The following is a 21,118-nucleotide window of genomic DNA, read 5'->3' as shown; positions in this document are numbered from 1 at the left end:
TTTTAATGAACAAATAGGCAATACCAGTTTTTGTGTAATTTATCAACTGCACAGTTACATCTCTTTGGTTATCGATAGCTTCTCTGATTTTCCTCACAGTCGTTGGATCAGTTTCAGGGCCTTGGAGAAACCTACAATTCCAAAAAGACCACCAGTTAAAAAGAAATGGCAAAATTGAATTTTGAGGTGTGAACTGAGGCCCTTTCATATTCTAAAGCCAGTAATGTCAGCTATTGTATGCATTCTAATATACTCAAATACTAAAAAAACAACAGAAATTAGAATAGAAGTGTTTTAGAAGATTAGTATAACACAAACAAATGTTAACCAATACTATGGGAAACTATGGTGCCAGCAATCATCTTTCACAATTCATTTTTTAGTTCTCACTTCAGTTGCACATAGGAGGATGTACTTGCATGGTTGAAGCTATCAACTATAGCAGAGACAAAGTTGCATAATCCACCAAATACAAAACTCGGCAAGAAATTGAAAAATAAAAATAAAAATAAAAAAATAAAATCCTGCCCACCTACAATTTCTTCCCAAAATTTCTTCACGACTGTACTCTGTCAGTTCCAAGAAACTGTCAGATGCAAATATCTGAGATGGAAAATTGAAATGTTAATTTCTTGTTTCCAATTTTCGTAATAGGTTGTTATCCAGCAGAAACAACCAAAAATGCAGCTAATATGAAAAGTACTAGAATCTTACAATAGGATTATCAGGAAGCCGTGGATCAGTAATCACAAAGTTCTTCTCAATGCGTTCTAGGGTTGTAGCGAGATCAATGCCCCGTCTCATCTCCTTTTTTCTTTCCTTATCATCAAAACTCTCTGGCCTTTCATCATCACTTTCCATCAATAGTTCCTCCACAATAGCTTCGGCCTGGTCATGCTTTTCACTATTCCCATGACCTAAGCCAATAAGTCTGCAACCAAAAAAATGAAAGATATAAATGAAATTATTTATTCCATTTGTTATTTTTCTCTGTTGCTACAATGAGACCAGTAATATAATGGTGGCATCTTACACGATGCCGGAAGAGAAAATAGATCTTGTAGGGTGATTATTCAATTGAGTTGGCCACAATTATATGTATATTCTTCTGAAAGATATACCACATTATAACCTACCCCATGAAGGACATTAGTCCTGACTTTCTTGATTTTTTTGTAGCTTCAGGGAGTTCAGAAATTTTTTGCATTGAGATTCTTGTTTCACCACGTGAATTGCGCCTAACTGAAGTTGTATTTTCTGATTTCCTCCTTTCAGGAACTTCAGATGCCACAGGTTGTCCACCACCTTCAGATTTCCTCATATGAGTGTAATTTCTTGATTCTGAAAGTCTGCTTGGATCCTTTACAGCCATTACTAAATCAGAAACTGAACTGCGAACTCTATCTTTTTGCCTAGCTGTAAGGTTTGTTTATGTGAGTAAACATGTCTAGAAGTTAATTTACAAACTAGAATTGAAAGTTTCAATGTACTTTATATACAGAAATGGCTCATTACCATCATAACGAATCAAGGACTCTGGTAATCCATTGGGTCGTACCATTGTGTCCTTAGATCCTTCTGTGTACTTGCTAACTTCCACTTGCATCCTGCAAGCAATAATTTAAAAAAAAAACAAAATCAGTTGTAGGAGAGCATCTACGGAAGTATAAATCATTTTGCAAAAGCATTATAGACTTGGAGTTGCCGTCCAAGGATATACAAGATTCAATATCAGTTCATTTATTAAGTAAGAAGCACTGTAGCCAAAAGAATGATATATGATTCAGTTTGGACGATTGCTATGGGTACGGTCTAACACAATCCAATAACAGGAACAGTCCTTGTTTTTTTTTTCTCTCTTTTTGGTTGAAGATGATCTTTGTATTCTCATAATCATCATATGATGAGCAACGTTTTTATCAGTATCATACCCAATGAACTTGAGGGTGTTCCCTTCCTCATCTTTGATGGGAGCAATAGTCAAAAGATTCCAAAATGGTGTACCGTCCTTCTTGTAATTCAATATACGACCACAATAATTTGCACCAGATGACAGCGTTTCCCTTATTTTTGCAATCTCTGATGGATCGGTTCCAGCACCTTGCAAGAAGCGACTGTCAAAAAGTCGAGCAAACAGAAGAATTGTAAGTTTAAATAATAAAATCTACAGCAAAACCATAAAATTTTGTTATCCTTTCAGAAACCATAAACATAGGTGATTTACAAATGCAATCCACAGGACTCAAACATCACAGCTCTAAATATTAAAAAGACATTTTTGGAGTAGCTGGGCCATGAGCAAGGCGCTTCACACGCACTGATACACAAGCTTGCCTCTGCGTGTGTGTGAATGCGTCTAAGAAAATCTATAACATAGCTTCATATTATGATTTGGTTCAAAATTTTGCATACCAATTTCGGCCAATGACTTCTTTGGCGAGGTAACCAGTCATGTTGAAGAATCCGGCGCTCGCGTACAAGATAGGATAGTCGGGCTTCGTAGCGTCGGACACTACGAAGGTCTGCTGGAAGGCGGAGAGCGCCTCCCGGAGCTCCTCCGATACCCTAGGGATCCCTCCCTTCTCTTTCCCTCCACCGAAGTCTGACCCCAACGCATCCGAATCCTCCGAGTTCCGGAATGACTCCCCGTCAGAGACCCTATGCGGGCCACCCTTCCCGACTTCGTCGCCCGACCTTCGCACCCCGACTCCCTGAGGCCTCCCCGTCTCCTCGTCGGTCTTCAGCACCAAGCCCCACTCCGCCGCCCGCTGAGCTGCCGTGCCGACATCCTGGGAGACGGCGGTTGAGGACGACGAGGAAGCAGAATCCTTTTTGGTGACAGAGACGGTCTCGGAGTAGTGCTGATGCGTCGGCACCGGCGGCACCGCCGTTGGCCCGGTGGGCAGGGCCAACCATGGGCGGATGATGTCGTCGTCCTCCGCCGGGTGCGATTGGGGATGAGACGGCGGGTCGGAGCGGGGCTGCCAGGTGGCGAAGGCGGGAGTCGGGCTCTTGGCTTGGGGCCGAGCGGCGAAACTGGTGGGGTTGAAGACCTCGAGGGACCCACGAGAGTCGCGCGGCAGACTAGGTACGACTGCGGGTCGACTCGCCGGGGACTTATCCTCCATTCTCCTGCAAAATAATTACATTTTATTAAAAGGTCATCAATTCAGTCAAACAGTAGCATTTAGACCGGTAGAACGGTTATTATTATGCATCAGTAGCAGCAGAATATCGATAACAAATTAGTTCGTAGAATATTGATAAAAAATGTTTATTTATGTCATCGAAATTATCACGGGAACAAGAATAGAGAAAGAAATTGAGCACCTGGATGGGTTGTCTCGGTGAAGAACTCTAAAGCAGAGCTGCCTTTCTGCTCTCTGAAGCTACTAAACAGGCGATCTTTTCTTCGACCGAAGCAACTGCGCTTAAAATCTGCGAAAGTGGAAGAGGAAGAATGATTGGGGGCGCAGAAGCTGCCAGTTTTCTTTTTCTTTTTCTTTTTTCTTGTAAAAATAAATAAAATTGGGTTGCGAGAAGCGAGAAGAAAGATCACATGGCTTTGAGCATGGGACGAGCAGAGAACAGCAGGGAGCAGCAGAATTAGCCTCCTTATCCGAGATGAGGCTGCAGTGCCATTCTGTCGGGGGCGATCACCGATCACTCTCCATCTGACCCATGCACGCTTGCCGGAGACACTCGCCACGTGGCTCTGGGGCCCACCCAGCCCCACCCTTCTTCGACCGAGTCGCCGTCGCCGTCGCCCTCGGGCCGGCGAACGCGCGGCCTCCTGCTGGTCAGTGGCGTCGAGGCAAAAAAAAATAAATGAAATAAATGCGAGAGCGTAATGGCAATTAAGGTCCAAAACCAGCGACATTATCTGAGAGCTACGCGCTCAAAATGCTTGCGGACAAAACCAGCCACGTTCGCAGTGGGTCTGCGACTCGCTCGACTAGATATTTTTTTCCCCATTAAATGGAGCATTGGAGCAGCAGCTTAGCGAGGGATCGCCAATAATTGCGTGTTTAAATCTCGATGGTTCGGTTCCATATCCAAATCAAGTCCATTCACGTGACAACGGTCGGGGCTCACACACGGTGACGTTGGGGAGGACAGCAATTATTCTCCGGGAGAAATCTCGAATCGCGGCTCGCGCATCTCGAAACGATGGAATTTGCTCTGTCACTGGTAAAGGAACCTGGCCACGCTCGGTGACTGAAACAGTGGCGATTCCAAACAAGATAACTGACAAAAGAAATCAGTGTGATGTGGTAATGAGGGGTCATCCAGTGGAAGGGCATTGTCAGATCAAAGGTTAGAGTTAAAATCATCAATGCTTCTACCATCGGCCGATCGGATGCCCACCTATCTGTTCGGGATAGAGAAGGTACGACTCAATATCATTATAGCTCGATCACATACTGAGTTTCTGACACTCAGAGAAATGGATCAATAAAGCACACATCGAGCGGCCGGCTCCACTCGGAGTTACATCAAACTTCGACATCACCTCAGTCACGACCGAACAGATTACATTCGAAGCGGAGCTCGGGCAGTGGGTGGTCGGCTGAGTGATCATCCCGCTCGACACATGAACGATAACGTCCAAACGACTAATGGCTGGTCTAACGACTCACCCGCTCAACCCAGTAACGGACAAAAGAAAGATCTATAGGATATCCTTCTGGGAACCCGTGTCGTCGATAGACGACATGGTCAGCAACATGGTCAGATAGTGGATCGTACGGTGGAAGCTTCTATTGTCACGCCAGAAATATGTCCGGGTCGTTAAGGTATGGTGTCAGGGACACTTTCCTGACATGTCCTTTTCAGAGAAAGATTTGAGAAACGTGCACATCTCGAGGAGCGTGCACGCGGGCCCTCGAAACCCTATATAAAGGGCTCCAAGCTTCAACGGAGGTATCTTAATTTTTACTATGGTCACACTATTACTATGTTATTTCGCTTCCTTACTTGCACATCACCGGAGACTAACTCGAATGTCGGAGGACCATCGTCGAGGAACCCCTCCCTGTAAGGATGTAAACGAGCCAAACAGTATTAGGCTCGAGCTCAACTCGTTTAAGTTATATTCGGGCTCGAACTCAGCTCGAGCTCGAATCGAACTTTTATTACAAGACTCGAACTCGGCTCGTTTTGAAATTATCAAGCTCGCGAACAGTTCGAGCTCGTCTCGTTATTCGCTCGATTATAATAGTTAACGAGTCTAATTTATTAAGTGAGCTCGGGTTCATTTTCGGACTCATTTTATAGCTCATTTTTTTAGCTTGTTTTAAAGCTCGTTTTAAGATTCGTTTTAGAACTCTTTTTTTAGTTCGTTTTAGAGCTCATTTTTTCTCGATTTAAGGCTCATTTTTTGGGTCGTGAGCCTACAAACGAACATGTTCGCGAGCTCACGAGCCGAATATCCTTAAGCTCGAGCTCGGCTCGATAACATAAACGAACGAACTCGAATGAGTTTTTATCGAACCGAGCTCCGAATAACTCGTGAACCGTTTGGTTCATTTACATCCCTACCTCCCTGATTCGGCACTGATATTGTTGTGATTGTAGGTTCCTCTAGCGCGGAGTCTACGCACGGTCAATAAAAACATCACGCTCCTAGCACTCATCATCTCGACTCTCGGACAGGATCAGATTTCTCAGCTACTGATAAAACCAAACTCAATCCTGATTCTTTTTTCTGATCGATAAAATCAATTCAAACTAAGTTTTTCAGTTTGATTTGCCAATTTGGGACTGACTACACTGAGTAGTCTTATTCTTTTCTAGCGTTGATCCAGCGTTGTACTTGATCTCTTTATCACTGTCGTTGTTTTTTTTTTGTCTGCAGTGGGCTCGAGATTAATTTGAGGAAATCGACTTTGTTTTAGATTGAGAGGGACGTGCACAATGCAACCAGGGCTACGGTGCTGGGTAGAGAGTTAACAATACGATACGAGATAGATCCTAGTCTTATTCCAAGGTTTTACTTTGGCAAAAAGTGATGGGCGGATGATCGGATTCTTAGTTGGCTTTTCCATCTCATTATTTTTCTTTGCTTAGATCAAGATGTGCATATCTGTCCTTTGGATTTTCCATTCCCCTCTGTTGGGCTATTGGAGTTGCTTCACGTTGTCTAAATTATTTTTAGTATGTACATATCGTTGTCTTCTAGTTGGTTGTCTTTTAGTTTGCTAGACATGGGATCATGGTGGTCTGTATGTATCAGAGAATTTTTGTTTAGTAGAGAATTTTTTTGCTTGTACCATACTCCTTTCCCATAATGAAAAATACTTTTTTAAGAAAAACTAGTTTTTTATTATTTTAATATGATACTAAATCCATTTGAGATTATTATTTTATTTGGTGTAAAAGGGACGTACGTTTTTTTTTCCTAGATCACACGGTTTAATAAACTAATCAAATTAATCATCTCGGGAATTGATAGAGATGCCGTACTAGATAAGTAATATTATTATTGATGGGGAGATGACTCGGTTAGGGATAAATGATAACGTCTAATCCTCCTTTCGACTACTTTTTGTACACATTTAAAAGAACAAACGGAACGTTAGGACGAGAACCAAGTAAGGGGTCTCTGACGTAGGCCCTCCAACGTAAGGTGATCGAGCTAAAAGTGGAGAAGATGAACAATAAATGTGAGTGCATGATTAAGCATAGTAAAGCGTAAAGTTGTATGCCTCGCCAATGGAGAGAACTCCTTGTTATATAACCTCCGTAATAATATGATGACAAAGAATATTCATTGTCAGAAGATGTCGGATAATGGAAAGTATATAGTCTTCCCCCAAAAAATATTCTATTACATGTATATGAACAGTTTCTTGTAACCTCCGCAGTAATGATAAGAGTTGTATAGCCACCCTCAAAAGAAGATCCTTGATCATGTCCAGAATCTGAGTCAGATCGAGGTTGACGGAGATGACATTGGTGTTGACGGAGAGACGACTTTGACGCACCCGGTGTATGCACATCCGAAAAGTCAACCCCCACGTGGAACTCCCTGATCTATAGTATGAGGACTGATAGTACCTGAACTCTGCACACACTCAGACAAACACCCGGAGCATTAGAAACTAAAAATCAGGAGAAAAGTTCCCGACACAGGCCTTCCGACGCTCAAGTCAGGTCATTTTTCCCTAAAAAAACAGTGTACGATGGAAAAAGAATTGTTGAAGATGAGTGCGAATGTACGCATACCTGGTTAAGGAAGATGACCTCCCTTTTTATATGACACTGCGTACCTTTAGAGCTTATCTGTTGTCAGAGAATGTTGGGTGTCAGGGACTGTCGGGTGAGGGAGGATGTACAGTGGTCTCCTATTAGTGGAAGAAAGGTTCCATTCGCAGGTGATAGCAGACCACTGGAATATTCCTTAACATATGACAGTTATTCTCTGACAGGAGGTTACGATTCTCTGACATCGTTGTCGCTTAGCACTTTCCGTCCCACCTGGGTCTAGCTTTAGACAGCTCGAGATGACGTTCAGATGTACCACCCGGCTTGAGTCTTGATGAGAAGAATGAGTTGTAGCAAAGGACCCATCTTTCACGCCTTGATCGCTAAAGGGTCGGTCGGGAGTTATCTTAGTGAAAGTACTAGGCATGGCTACACGGCCCAAGCTGAGGAAGTCCGATCAGTCAGGGGTAGGTCAGGAACTAGTACGAGTTTCATCTTATGTCTCCGATCTGGGGGACCTATCCAGGTTGTGACCGTCCAAGAAATATGCGGCTGATGACGTCAGACCGTCCGACTCGCTCTTTTTCCTGACTATTGACTGCCACGTCCCCTTGACTTTTGACTGTCACTTCCTTTTGACTATTGACTGTCACGTACTCTTGACTTTTGACTGTCGTGTCCCTTTGACTATTGACCACAACGCCCCTTGACTTTTGACTGTCACATCCTCTTGACTATTGACCGTCATGCCCCCTTGACTTTTGACTGTCATGTCCCTTTGACTATTGACCACTACATCACCTTGACTTTTGACTGTCACGCCCCCTTGACTATTGACCATAACGTCCCCCTGACTTTTGACTGTCACATCCCCTTGACTATTGACCGCCATGTCGCCTTGACTTTTGACTGTCACACCCCCTTGACTGTTGATGGTCATGTCGCATTGATTTTTGATTGTCACGTCCCCTTAACTATTGACCGCCACATCCCCTTGACTTTTGACTATCTGGCCTTATCGGGCCCCACCTTTATGCATCATATCAGTTTTGTTGCAGGTTTGTGTTAGAATATTGACTGGTGAATAACTGTTATTCTCTGACAGCTTGTTATGATTTCCTGATAATATTATCCCCTGAATGTAATCTGATCGGCCCTGTGTCTAATCGGCCATATGTAATAGGAGCTTGGTACCTTTGAATGGGGAGCTGAATCCCGTAAATTCGATCATCCCTAAAGTCGAGCAGCTATATGCTTGTAGGCTCTAATACTGAAGATCTTATATGCAAATAATGAGTTAATTCTCGTAGGTCCGATCAGTGCTATGACCGACCAACCGTATAATGGGAGACTAACTCTTAAGAATAGGGAGCTTGGCCACGTAAGTCCGACCGTCCATGGGGTCGGTCAGCTTTTATATTGATAGTTATATTGTAAGCTGAGAGTTACATTGTAGCAGTGGGGAGCTAGGTCCCATATATTCGACCATCACATTAAGACTAATCGAGTTTTTCTAAGTGCTCTACACATTTACCTCGTATATATGAGGGTGTTGAGCCATGTATATTCGACCGACGTTGTGATCAACTGGCTATTATCTCGAGAGTCTGACTAGTTATTGGGTTGACCGGTTGTATACCGAGTACCTTAATTATGCAAGGTTGTATGCATGGAGACTACCTCTGAAGGCTAGAGAGCTAAGTCACTTACACATGGCGAGCGCATTGTAGCCGAGCTTACCTTGAGAGACTTGTACTCTAAGAATAGAGAACGAGGTCCATAAGTTCGACCTTTCTTTATGTCGGCCGGCTATTTACAAGTGGAGCACTAGATCCTTCAAGTCCAATCAGATTTTAGGTTCACCTTCCTTATATCAAAGGTCTTAGCACTGAGTAAAGAGTTATGTCCTATTGAGAGACGTTATGGCTGCATTTCATCTTGACTTTGGCCATTCACTCATTTTAACTTTGACTGTCACTTCATCTCTAGATCCGCTTGCAACATCCCATATCCTAGATGGATTGAGTTGGGAGGGACAAGCACCTAGTCTCACTTGCTTACTCACCTACCCTACTCGACTAGCCTAGTTTGACAAACTAACTAGTCTAATCAGTTACCAATTCGACCAACTTTCTAAATTTAATTGGCTTACTAGGACTACACTAATCAAATTTACTTAACCCATACTTGACTAGATCAACTCACCTAAGATGATGAGATCATCGAGATTGTTTGACTTGATCCAAGCAAATTAACCCATCATTAATTGATTGGCCTATTCAAATTGATTGACCCACTTAATTTGATTGACCTATAATTGCTTCGTTCAGTCCAACTAGTCCAATCAAACTAATTGGATAACTAATCAACCCAATTAGTCTAATCAGGTCAAAGTTTGACCATTTAGTTAGAGCTCTATATGGACCTCTCTATTGGGGAAAAAACTTAGATTTGGCTATGATATTTGATGTGTTAATAATGTGGTTTAAGTTAGTTTTACCTATATTTCAATTTGTTCAGATGTAAAATAGTGTACATTGAACCTACTGAATTGATGGGATTGAGTTGATTTTTTCTTAATGGTTTGATAGTCTAGAATGGCGTGGACTCATAAACTTGGATGACTGGATGATCTAGAGCAAGCTCAAGAAGTTTGATGCATTTGATAGTTAATGTAGGAGGATCCGAGCATCAATCTTAACTTTTGACTCGAGTATTAGGATAGGATGATCTACGTGTTATATTGAAGCTCGTTCAGCGATCTATATTTGTTATTAGGTGGAATTTGTAGCAGGTCAGTCTCAAGCCCGAAAAGTACTGTTTAATACTTTTTCGGAGGCTCTTTCTATTTTTAGTAATTTTCAGTTTTAAAGGATATTTTTTTATCTTTGCGAGTTAGGGTTTTAGTCTATTTTAGCGTCTGTTTAGTTGATTTAAACGTTATCTTTTATTTTAATAAATAAATAAAAAAAATTTGTTTAAACCTAGAGGTGACTCTTCTTCATTTTCCGAATTCTCTACTCATTTCTCTGCAATTTCTATGAGAAAATGAACTCGCGGAATAATCGCTATTTTGTCCAGCGTCAGTTGATATAAGAGATTATCATATCCCATGGACGATCGTCGTGGTCGTGGTTGTGGTCGTGACAAGCAGGTTCCAACTGAAGAAGCCTCGTATTGGAATCGTAACACCCAAGACAAGATACTTGAAAATCTACATAGACAAGTTGTAGAATTAAATCAACATCTCATGAGTTCTTTTATCTTAATTCTACTTCCACTTTTAAAAACTCCATTACAATTACGAAAGCTATGGTCGAGACAAATGATATGGAGATATTGAATTTTCAATTGATCTTCCTAAGTTTTTTTGATATGGTACGGACCGAGAAATTTATTGATTGACTTAACGAAATAAAAATAATTTTTTATTATAAGCACCTAATAAAGTAAAATTGATTATCGTGAAACTCAGAGGCCAAGCCTCTACATGGTGGGACAGTTGTGATGCTCACAAGAGAAACAAGGTAAAGCCAAAATCATTGATTAGGAGAAAATGAAGCAAAAGATGAATAGTCACTTTCTTCACTTTGGTTATACTCAACCCTTATTTTAGTGACTTTATGCATTTTGGGCAAAGGTGAGACCCAGCAAGGGGGCCTGACATTAGTGAATCTACCCAGGTTGAGAATTTGGATGTACATTTGGAAGTTGTGGAAGCTGCGTTTATATCCAAGTCACAAGAATCTGATGACAACTTATCAAGAGAAACAACTAGTAGTTTAGACAAGCTTGCTAGCATTTAGCTTGGATTTTCAACTCACCTAGATCCTTTAACTATATATGTTGACACCCCTTCCTCAAGTAGAGTTATGTGGTGATGAAACTCAACAATATATCATATCTTGTTGAAGATGAGGTGCTCTCAGGGCGTAGCACAGACGATGGGCGCATGGTATCTCTGGCGTAATGGCCAGGGGTCAATTCTCAGGAACTAACGACCTGGGGTTTACCTCGCCATGCGCCTATGGCCTGTGTACCTGCATGAACCTCCCTCCATATCCGTGGGACCGGCACTAGGGGAACCGCTAAGATAACGGATCTATTTTTTTTTGTTGAAGATGAGGACTCTGCATATATTGTGAGTTTAGCCTGGCATGATGACTTCTTCCATTGAGGGAGATAGGAAATCTATCTCTACTGATGAAGTATTGAACCTTACCCAAGTTGTTGACAATGTGGTGTAGGTTTCGAGCATTGATAATTCCCCCAACAAAGGTGCCATTAGCGGAAAAATTGAAAAGAAATACTATAAAAAAATTCCTAATTTGTGACAAATTTTAAAGATGAAATTTATTAGTCGCAAATCAACAACATATATTGTGACTAAAAACTCTTTTGTTATAAAACAACAAGGATATTTACAACAAAAATATTTTTATCATAGAATTAGCAAAAAATATCTTTGTAGCTAAATTCATCACTAATTTGGATGAAATTTTAATTCATCGCTATTTTGCGATGACTTTATTATTTGTCACAAATTAACGATGAATTTAATGATAAATTAGAAAAATTTAGCGACGAATTATTTATTCGTAGCTAAATTTACTATGAAATCAGATTCTGTCACTAAGTTTAGACTAAGTTATGTATTATAATATTAGATTCAACGATCAATCTGGTATACGTCGTTGAAATTAGCAACGAAGGTCAATTTCATCGCTGAATTTAGGATTAAATCTCTAGCCTTAATTTTCACTCATGATCTGTACTGCTCTCCTCCTCTGTCGATATGTGTTGCTCTCCTCCGTCATTTCTCTCCAACTTGCAAAGCACTCCGAGAACCATCGGTAATCTCCGTTTCTTGAATGCAATATGCCATTTCTCTCCCCTCCCCTCCCCGGCCCTGTCCCTCCCCGCCCTTGCATGTGGCTCGCGGCCGGCCTCGAGCGCAGCCGGCCGCGACTATCATTATGTGTTCCTCTAACTATCAACCATTGGAACCAATTTGTAATCTTGCAGATGTGCAAATCATCCTTTGAATCAACTGATCTATTAAATTTGATTTTGATGTTAGTTGGACATGATAGCTCTCCATTGATGCACATGTTGTTAGCATGTTTTAGTTGTAACTGTAGGTGAACACCCTTATCATCTTTTAGGCCAAAAGCGCCATTTGTTGTGTGCATATCCAAAACATCCTTGTGACCTCAACACTTTGATCTAATGCCATTATTAGTGCAAAATTCAGATGTTAACTCATCGTCAATTTGATGTGTCTGTTAAGACTAGCCAAATCCGTGAATTAGTTTACTCTCTTTTTTTTGATCCATTACATCTACATGCCTATATGTAGTCAAAAACCATCATGCAATATTATTTTCTGTTTCCATGGTTTATGCTTCTCATTTGTGTCATATTTTACTTTCATTGATAAAATCGAGAATGTTGATCGAGTTGTGATGTCCCAAAGGAGGGTATGCTTAAATGACTTCTATATTGACCAAGTCTTCAGAAGTTCTCTGGTCAACGCTATCTGCAGCCAGCGACCGGGTTGCCCTGGTCCCCGAGGCTCGAGGCAGATCCAACGAATATATGAGTAACATGCTAATAATATAATAATAAGATAAATGAGGGGCGAGTATGGAAAACATACCCTGGCCCAGGGGGCGCTCTCGGACGGGACGCTGGTCGAGGTGTCGTAACCCGGAAGAGTAGATGACTCTGATCAAGTTGGAGAGCTGGATCTGACGACAAGGAGCCGGACGTGGTGTGGAGTCGGAAGTAGTGGCACGAAACCGGATGCGACCTTAGCACGTAGGCCAAGCTATGACATCGGCACGTAGGCCGGGATAAGACCTCAGCACGCAGACCAGGATAAGACATTAGCACGTAGGCCTGGATAAGACATCGGCACGCAGGCCAGGAGATAATAATGGCACGCATGCCAAAAAAAATGCAAAGACTAGAACACAATATGGCTCGAAGGCCGGAAACACAATATCGGCTCGAAGGCCGGAAACACAATATCGGCTCGAAGGCCGGAAGCACCATATCGGCTCGGAGGTCGGAAACACACCACAGTGACACACATGTCGGGGGCATACAACGACGAGGAATCTACACTGGATCAGCGCCGGAGTATTAAAAACGGCGACAACTATCCGTAATGCGGCAGGAGCCGCTGCTGCGGTGTTAGAGTGTATACTAAAAGCCTAGCTTTTGGTATAAACATTTATCTAGAGATAAGAATCACATTGGTCAAATGTCTACATTTGTGATAAATGTAGTTGTTCAATTAATTTATATTGTACATAACATAGTGTGTGGTGTCACACACAGAGGATCATGTTATCAGTACCTTATAAATTATAAACAGTAGCTCACGACCAAAATGGAAAGGAACAAACCATTAGAAGGTCGTAGTGTAATTAGGTATCAGTTTATCTTGACTGTATAATTACACTAGTACACTTAGAGTGTATTGAGTAGGACCATTTGAGGTCGTTTCTTTTATACTGATTTTATAAAGAAACAAAGACCTCGGTTATTATGGAAGTGTGTGCTCTTAATCCTGATATAATAACAAGCACATATATTTGATATTTATTTCTTTAATTTATCAATGGGTGAGATTTAGTTCGATGAATCAATAAACCCGATAAGTTGGGAAATGGTATCACTTATAGTGTGTGTTGTTGATTATAGAAGGAAACTGTATCCTAGAGATACTAGGTTGATAATGTCCCCAAGAGGAGCTCATAAGGATTGTCATGTTAAACCCTGCAGGTGGACTTAGTCCGACATGACGATAAGGTTGAGTGGTACTACTCTTGGACTTAGATATTAATTAAATGAGTTGTCAGTAACTCACTTAATTAGTGGACATTCGATATCTTAAACACAGGGAGACTAACACACTCATAATAAGAAGGAGCCCAAAAATGTAATTTGGGATTGGTGCGGTAGTTCAATGATAGTTCTCTAGTGGAATGAATTATCATTGATAAAATTAAGTTGTGTGTTCGGGGCGAACACGGGCTTAATTTTATCGGGAGACCAAACCAATTCCTCCTCTCGGTCCCTATCGTAGCCTCTTATTTATAGAGTTCTATACCCACCTATACCCACCTTCTAAACCTACCCAATAGGGGCCGACCAAGCTAGCTTGGGAACAAGCTAGGGCCGGCCTAGGTATAAAATTGGGTGGCCGGCCCTAGCTTGAACCCAAGCTAGTAGGGCCGGCCAAAATAAATTAAAAAAGAAATTTAATTTTAATTTTTATTATTATGTGGAAGATATAATTTAAAGAGAATTAAAATTAAAATATCTCTCTTGTAATAGATCTACAAAAGATTAAAGAAAAAGATTAGATCTCTTTCCTTATTTGTAGATTGTAGAGATGTTTTATTTTCTCTTTAAATATTATCCACATGTTGATAAAATTAAAATTATAGAAATTTCCTTTTTATCAACCATGAAGGGATTTTGAAGAGAAATTAAATTTACAAGAACAAATAAGGAAATTTTTGTTGATTGGAAATTTTCTTCTCTTTAAATTGTGGCCGGCCATATGAATTTAATGGGGAGTTTTTATTTTATTAATTCCTCATTAATTCATATTAAGGAAAGCTATTGATATTATTTTTAATAAGTTTCCTTAATTGTCAAGGCCAAGGATTATAAAAGAGGGGGTTAAGGTGCCTTGAAGAGAGACAATATTTTTATTTTTTCTCTCCCTCTTTTCTTCTTCTTGTGGCCGGCCCTAGCCTTTCTTCTTTCTTCTCTTTTGGTGGCCGAACCATACATCTCTTGGAGCTCTTGTTGGTGGCCGGACCTAGGAAGGAGAAGAAGAAGAGGAGGAAGCCTCATCTTGAAGATCCTTTGGAGCATTGGTGGTGATCAAGTTCTTCTTCCTTGGAGGTGGTTCTTCTTGTGGCCGAACCTTGCTTGGAGAAGAAGAAGGTGCGTGGTGGTTCTCATCTCGGAAGATCGTCGCCCACACGACGTCCGGGATAAGAAGAGGAATACGGTAGAAGATCAAGAGGTTTTTCTACAAGGTATAACTAGTAATTTCTATTTCCGCATCATGCTAGTTATTTATGGAAATAATACCAAATACAAGAGGCTTACGTTCTAGTGTTTCGAATATGGTTTTTCGAAGTTGTGTTCTTTTGTTTCTTTCTTTTCCTTGTGATTTGATTGTTCTCTTTGGTTAACCTAAAGTTATTTTAGGAAATTAAATATTAGCTTTCTATTAAAGGTTTTGTCTAGTCGGTGGTGGTTGCTCCCATATCCAAGAAGGTCATGTGCCTCGCCACGTCAGTACTGGGAACCTTTTATGGAAATTAATATTTAATGGAATTAATAACTTAAGGAGACTTGGGTCAAACGTGTTAAGTTCCGCAGGAGATCCAAGTCAAAACCTAAAAGAACAAATAGATTAAGTTTTGGATCAAACGTGTAAAGTTCCGCAGGCGATCCAAAATTTAATTTAAAAGAACACATGGTAGCTAGGAAAAGGTTCAGACCTTTGTACAAAATTTTTGTACAGTGGAACCTATAGGTTTTCCGAGTAGCAACCAACAATTGGTATCAGAGCTAGAGTTTTGCCTCTGTGTATTTGGTATTAGTTTAATTATGCACATGTCATACATAATTTAGGCAGGATAATAGTAGGATGTGCTAACTTTGTGGATGCAGGATCCAACTATTATGGCTTTTAGTTATTATGTGTGTGATTGGACCCTTGGACATGTCAAGGGCATTTATATGTGTGTGCATGATTGTATTATAAAATACAGCAGGAGCTGTATTTAGTTTTATTAGGATTTTGTTTTTGATCTAGATACATGTACATTCCTTTTATGGAATATAGGATCAAAAATGTAAAATTCTATTTATGTCGCGGATCGAATCTTGCAAAGCGTGGAACCTTCTAAGGACCAGAGGCGCAGCGGAACTAGGAGCAAGGACAGCTAGACCCGGTGGCGGTGGCCAAATATGGCAGCAGCTTGGGATGACAACACACGGAGGACAACTAGAGATAAAAGCCATAATAGTTGAAAATTAGATTTTCTATTTATTGCTTTTATATTGTGCTGTGTGTGTATGTTAGTTTACAAGTTTAGTAGGCTAGCATAGTTAAAATTCCTCATTCATAAATAACTAAGTGGGAGAGGGATTTTTAAGTAAATCCCATGGTCTCCATTACTGGTTTGTAAGTGATGCAAACAAGCTTGCGCGTTGGCTCTGAGTGCCTTCCTCCATAACGGATGAGCTTGTTTGTGGATCACTAGAACAGACTTCCATTTTTGGATGACTATAGGAAGTTAATTAAGAGCGTGTGATCTTCCCCAACGGAAGGGGCATAATCTTATTAATGGACTTAGTGTCAAGTAATGGTATACACTTAGACACATCTAATAGTATCCTCCCCATCGGAGTCACTGCTATTATTTGTGTAACCAAATGAAACCAACTATTAATTTGTCATAAAACTAGGTTGACAAGATAATAAAATTAAAGGGTTAAAACCCCTCTTACAAATGATTGATTTTGTATACGTCCACACTAACGTGGCATACAAAATTAACGGTGTTTGAGATAATTTTATTTGTCATAAAGTTACGTTGACAAGATAATTAATGGGTAAAACCTTCCTCTTACAAATGTTGATTTTGTATACGTCCACACTAACGTGGCATGCAAAATTCACGGTGTTTTGAGGTGTTGGTAAATTTAAATAGTATTGTTAGAGGAATCAATATTATTTTAAATTTAGAGTCTTGACCAAATATTTGATTAAAGATAAACCAACTATTAATTTTATTCGTCATAAAGTAAAGTTGACGAGATAATAAAATTAATGAAATCTCCTCTTCAATTTTGTATACGCAAAATTTATGGAGATTTTAAGAAGTTGATCTTGACCAAATATTTTTGTGATTCTTAGGATGTTTGTCAATCCCTAGTAGTCATACTATAGAAAAAGACTTAGTAATCCCAAATTGTAATGATTGGAAATAGGACTTGGACATTAAGGTAGACTGTCTTCTTAGAACTAAGAACAATTTAGGTGTATTTAATTCATTAGTTGAAACATGTCTAGTGGTGTTATCTACCAGAACCTGGAATGTAGATACAAGATGCCATTAATCATGTCTGCAATTCATTGCAGGGTTCCAGGAAACTCGACAACTAAATGAAAGGTAAATCACCGTCCACATGGGCACTACTGTAAAAGTGGTAGCTATTGCAGTGGGAGATGTTTATCCTTTGATAAGAATAAAATATGGATTTTAAGTAATTGTCTTTACGTACTAAGTTTAGAAAGAACCTGACTTCAGTTTCTAAACTATTATAGATATTGTGTCTATTTTGATAACAAAGTTGTTATCAAGAAAAAAAAGGGAAGTTATCTATTCTGGTATGGTGGTTGACAATTTATAATCCAATAACTCCCACGATGCAACAAATGGAAATTAGTAACACATCTTCCAATTTTAAGAGAAAGTAACCTTCGGAAATGAACCAATTATATCTTTGACATCTAAAAGCTAGGTTATACTTGAGTAGGATTCATTGGTAGCTGATGAACTTTTGGGTTCATTAGTAGTGGAAATCTTTCCAACCTGCGAGTCTTACTTGGAAGGAAAATAACCAAGGAGCTTTTAAGTCTAAGGAGTATGGAACCAAAGATATATAGGAATTGGTTCATTCTGATTTGTGTGATCCTATGAGCATCCAGGCAAGAGGTTGTTTCAAATATTTCATCTATTTTATAGATAACTATTTGAGATACGGATATATTTACTTGATGTGCCGCAAGTCTAAGTGCTTTGATTAGTTCATAGAGTACGAGGCTGATGTGGAAAAATATCAAGACACTACGGTAAGATCGTAGTGGCAAGTACCTCTTGGGAAAATTTAGGAGTCATTTATCAGAAGTAGGGATTCAATCCCAACTAACTACATCTGGTACACTCCAACAGAATGGTGTAGTAGAAAGAAGGTAAAGGACTCTTATGGAATAATTAGATAGATGATGAGTTATTCAGAAAATTACCAAATTTGTTTTAAGGATAAACTCTGAAAACGAAAGTGAACATAGTACCTTCCAAAGTTAGAACTCTCTACTCATATAGAATTGCTGAATAGGTGAAAACCTATTTTGAAGCATATTCGGATTCGGGTAATCTAGCACATATGAGAGACAATGATAAGTTGGATAGGAGTTCACTTGTTTGTAAGTTATCCTAGATAAACAAAAGTAGGTTTATAGTCTTAAAATCAGAAAGTCATTGTTAGCATCAATGACTGATTTTTAGAAAAGGACTATATAATGAACCACGTGCTCATAAGTAAATTTGTTCTTAAGAAAATAATAAAGGACATGTCTAACCTAGTACCAACTGTACAAGATGAGATACCACAAGAAAACTGCAACACGTATCACAAATGATACACAATTGCAGAAAGTGCCTTGTCGTAGTGGGAGGGTTGTTAGGCAACCTAAATAGGTCATGTTTTGAGAGAGTTTTTGGACTCGATCCCTGAAGGACATAAACCTGATCTCCGGACATATGACGAAGCACTCCAAGATAAATATGCAACATCTTGGCAAAGAGTAATGAATAATAGAATTAGAATATATGTATTCTAATAAAATCTGGAAGCTTGTAGAACCACCAAGCGGTGTAAAAGCCTTTGGGTGTAAAAGGTCTAGAGGGATAGACAGGAAGGTAGAAACCTTCAAAGCAAGGCTAGATGAAAAAGGAAACTTTTTCACTGGTAGCCATGCTTAAGTCTATTCGGATTCTTTTATCTATTTGGCAAGTGGATGTCAAGACAACATTCCTTAATGGAAGTCTTGAAGAAAACATCTATATAAAGCAACCAGAAGGGTTCATTGCAAAGGGCTAAGAGCATCTTGTGTGCAAGCTCAATCAGTCTATGGACTGATACAAAGCTTCAAGGTCTTGGAATATCCGGTTTATCAAAGTAATCCAGACCTTTGGATTTATTGAGTAAACGGATAAGTCTTGTGTATACAAAAGATGTGATGGAAACGTGGTGGTATTTCTTGTACTATACGTAGATAGCATTTTTGGTAGTTGGAAACAATATCAAAATGTTGTCAGAAGTAGGGGTATGGTTGTCCAAATAACTCGATATAAAGGACTTGGGAGAATATATATATTCTTGAGATCAAAGTAATAAGGGATCACAAGAAAAGAATATTTTACTTATCCCAAGCTTCATACATCGAAAAAAAACCTTGCTCGTTTTAAGCATACAAAAGTCCAAGAAAGGTTTCTTACCTTTTCAGGACGCAGTAACTTTATCTAAAGATATGTCTCTGTAGACATCAAAGGAGATAAAGGAAATAAAGGCAGTTCTTTATGCTTCGGCTGTCAGAAGCCTAATGTATGCTATGCATGAGATCAGAAATCTGTTTTGCCAAGGGCATAGTTAGTAGATATCAAAGTAACCCTAGACAAGGACATTGGACTGCAGTAAAGCATATATTAAAGTACCTTAGAGGCGCTAGAGATTATATGCTAGCTTACAAGGCAGTTAATTTGGTCCCTGTGGGTTACACGGATTTTGGCTTCCAATCGGATAGGGACAATAATAAGTCAACCTCGGGGTTTTGTGTTTACTTTAGGAGGTAAAGTCATAACTATGGAAGAGTGATAAGCATAGGTGTTTTTCTGGACTCCACCATAGAAGCTTAGTATATGGCAAACCTCTGAGGTAGCCATAAAAGCTGAATGACTCAATAACCTCAAGATAGACTTAGATATGATTTCTGGTTTGTCCAAAGATTATTACAATTTATTGTAATAATGTTGGTGCAGTAGCAAACTCGAAGAAACCATAAGTCTATAAGGCAAGTAAACACAATAGAGCGCAAGTACCACCCAATACAAGAAATTGTATAAACGAGGAGAAGTTGTTGCCGCCTAGATTGCATCAGGTGATGACCTATAGATCCTTTTACTAAGGTCCTTAAGGCAAGAGCTTTTGATGGGCATGTTGAAGGGTTGGGAATCAGATGTATGGCAGCTGATATGGCAACTTAGTCTTTTAGTATAAGTGGGAGATTGTTAGAGTGTATACTAAAAGCCTAGCTTTTGGTATAAACATTTATCTAGAGATAAGAATCACATTGGTCAAATGTCTACATTTGTGATAAATGTAGTTGTTCAATTAATTTATATTGTACATAACATAGTGTGTAGTGTCACACACAGAGGATCATGTTATCAGTACCTTATAAATTATAAACAGTAGCTCACGACCAAAATGGAAAGGAACAAACCATTAGAAGGTCGTAGTGTAATTAGGTATCAGTTTATCTTGACTGTATAATTACACTAGTACACTTAGAGTGTATTGAGTAGGACCATTTGAGGTCATTTCTTTTATACTGATTTTATAAAGAAACAAAGACCTCGGTTATTATGGAAGTGTGTGCTCTTAATCCTGATATAATAACAAGCACATATATTTGATATTTATTTCTTTAATTTATCAATGGGTGAGATTTAGTTCGATGAATCAATAAACCCGATAAGTTGGGAAATGGTATCACTTATAGTGTGTGTTGTTGATTATAGAAGGAAACTGTATCCTAGAGATACTAGGTTGATAATGTCCCCAAGAGGAGCTCATAAGGATTGTCATGTTAAACCCTGCAGGTGGACTTAGTCCGACATGACGATAAGGTTGAGTGGTACTACTCTTGGACTTAGATATTAATTAAATGAGTTGTCAGTAACTCACTTAATTAGTGGACATTCGATATCTTAAACACAGGGAGACTAACACACTCATAATAAGAAGGAGCCCAAAAATGTAATTTGGGATTGGTGCGGTAGTTCAATGATAGTTCTCTAGTGGA

The 21,118-nt window shown here is 39.6% G+C and overlaps 1 protein-coding gene across 2 annotated transcripts in view; it reads right to left on the bottom strand.

Annotated features, from left to right (window-relative positions):
- Positions 1 to 3,836, bottom strand: part of LOC121991737 (phototropin-1A-like) — a 38,200-nt gene extending 34,364 nt beyond the window's left edge. The window contains exons 1-9 of one of the 2 annotated variants that reach the window (XM_042545763.1): positions 3,560 to 3,836; positions 3,331 to 3,438; positions 2,413 to 3,132; positions 1,932 to 2,114; positions 1,516 to 1,607; positions 1,137 to 1,416; positions 715 to 931; positions 533 to 603; positions 25 to 131 (exon numbers count right to left, since the gene is read on the bottom strand). In XM_042545763.1, the coding sequence (XP_042401697.1) occupies positions 25 to 131; positions 533 to 603; positions 715 to 931; positions 1,137 to 1,416; positions 1,516 to 1,607; positions 1,932 to 2,114; positions 2,413 to 3,128 (1,666 nt within the window). In that variant the 5' untranslated portion in view covers positions 3,129 to 3,132; positions 3,331 to 3,438; positions 3,560 to 3,836. The other variant, XM_042545764.1, reaches the window with a different exon arrangement.
- Positions 3,837 to 21,118: the final 17,282 nt, after the last annotated feature.

Source organism: Zingiber officinale, chromosome 6B (genome assembly GCF_018446385.1).
Source record: "Zingiber officinale cultivar Zhangliang chromosome 6B, Zo_v1.1, whole genome shotgun sequence".
Lineage (NCBI taxonomy): Eukaryota > Viridiplantae > Streptophyta > Magnoliopsida > Zingiberales > Zingiberaceae > Zingiber > Zingiber officinale.
The sequence above is the reverse complement of the archived record's forward strand: the minus strand, read 5'-3'. Positions and strand labels throughout refer to the sequence as shown.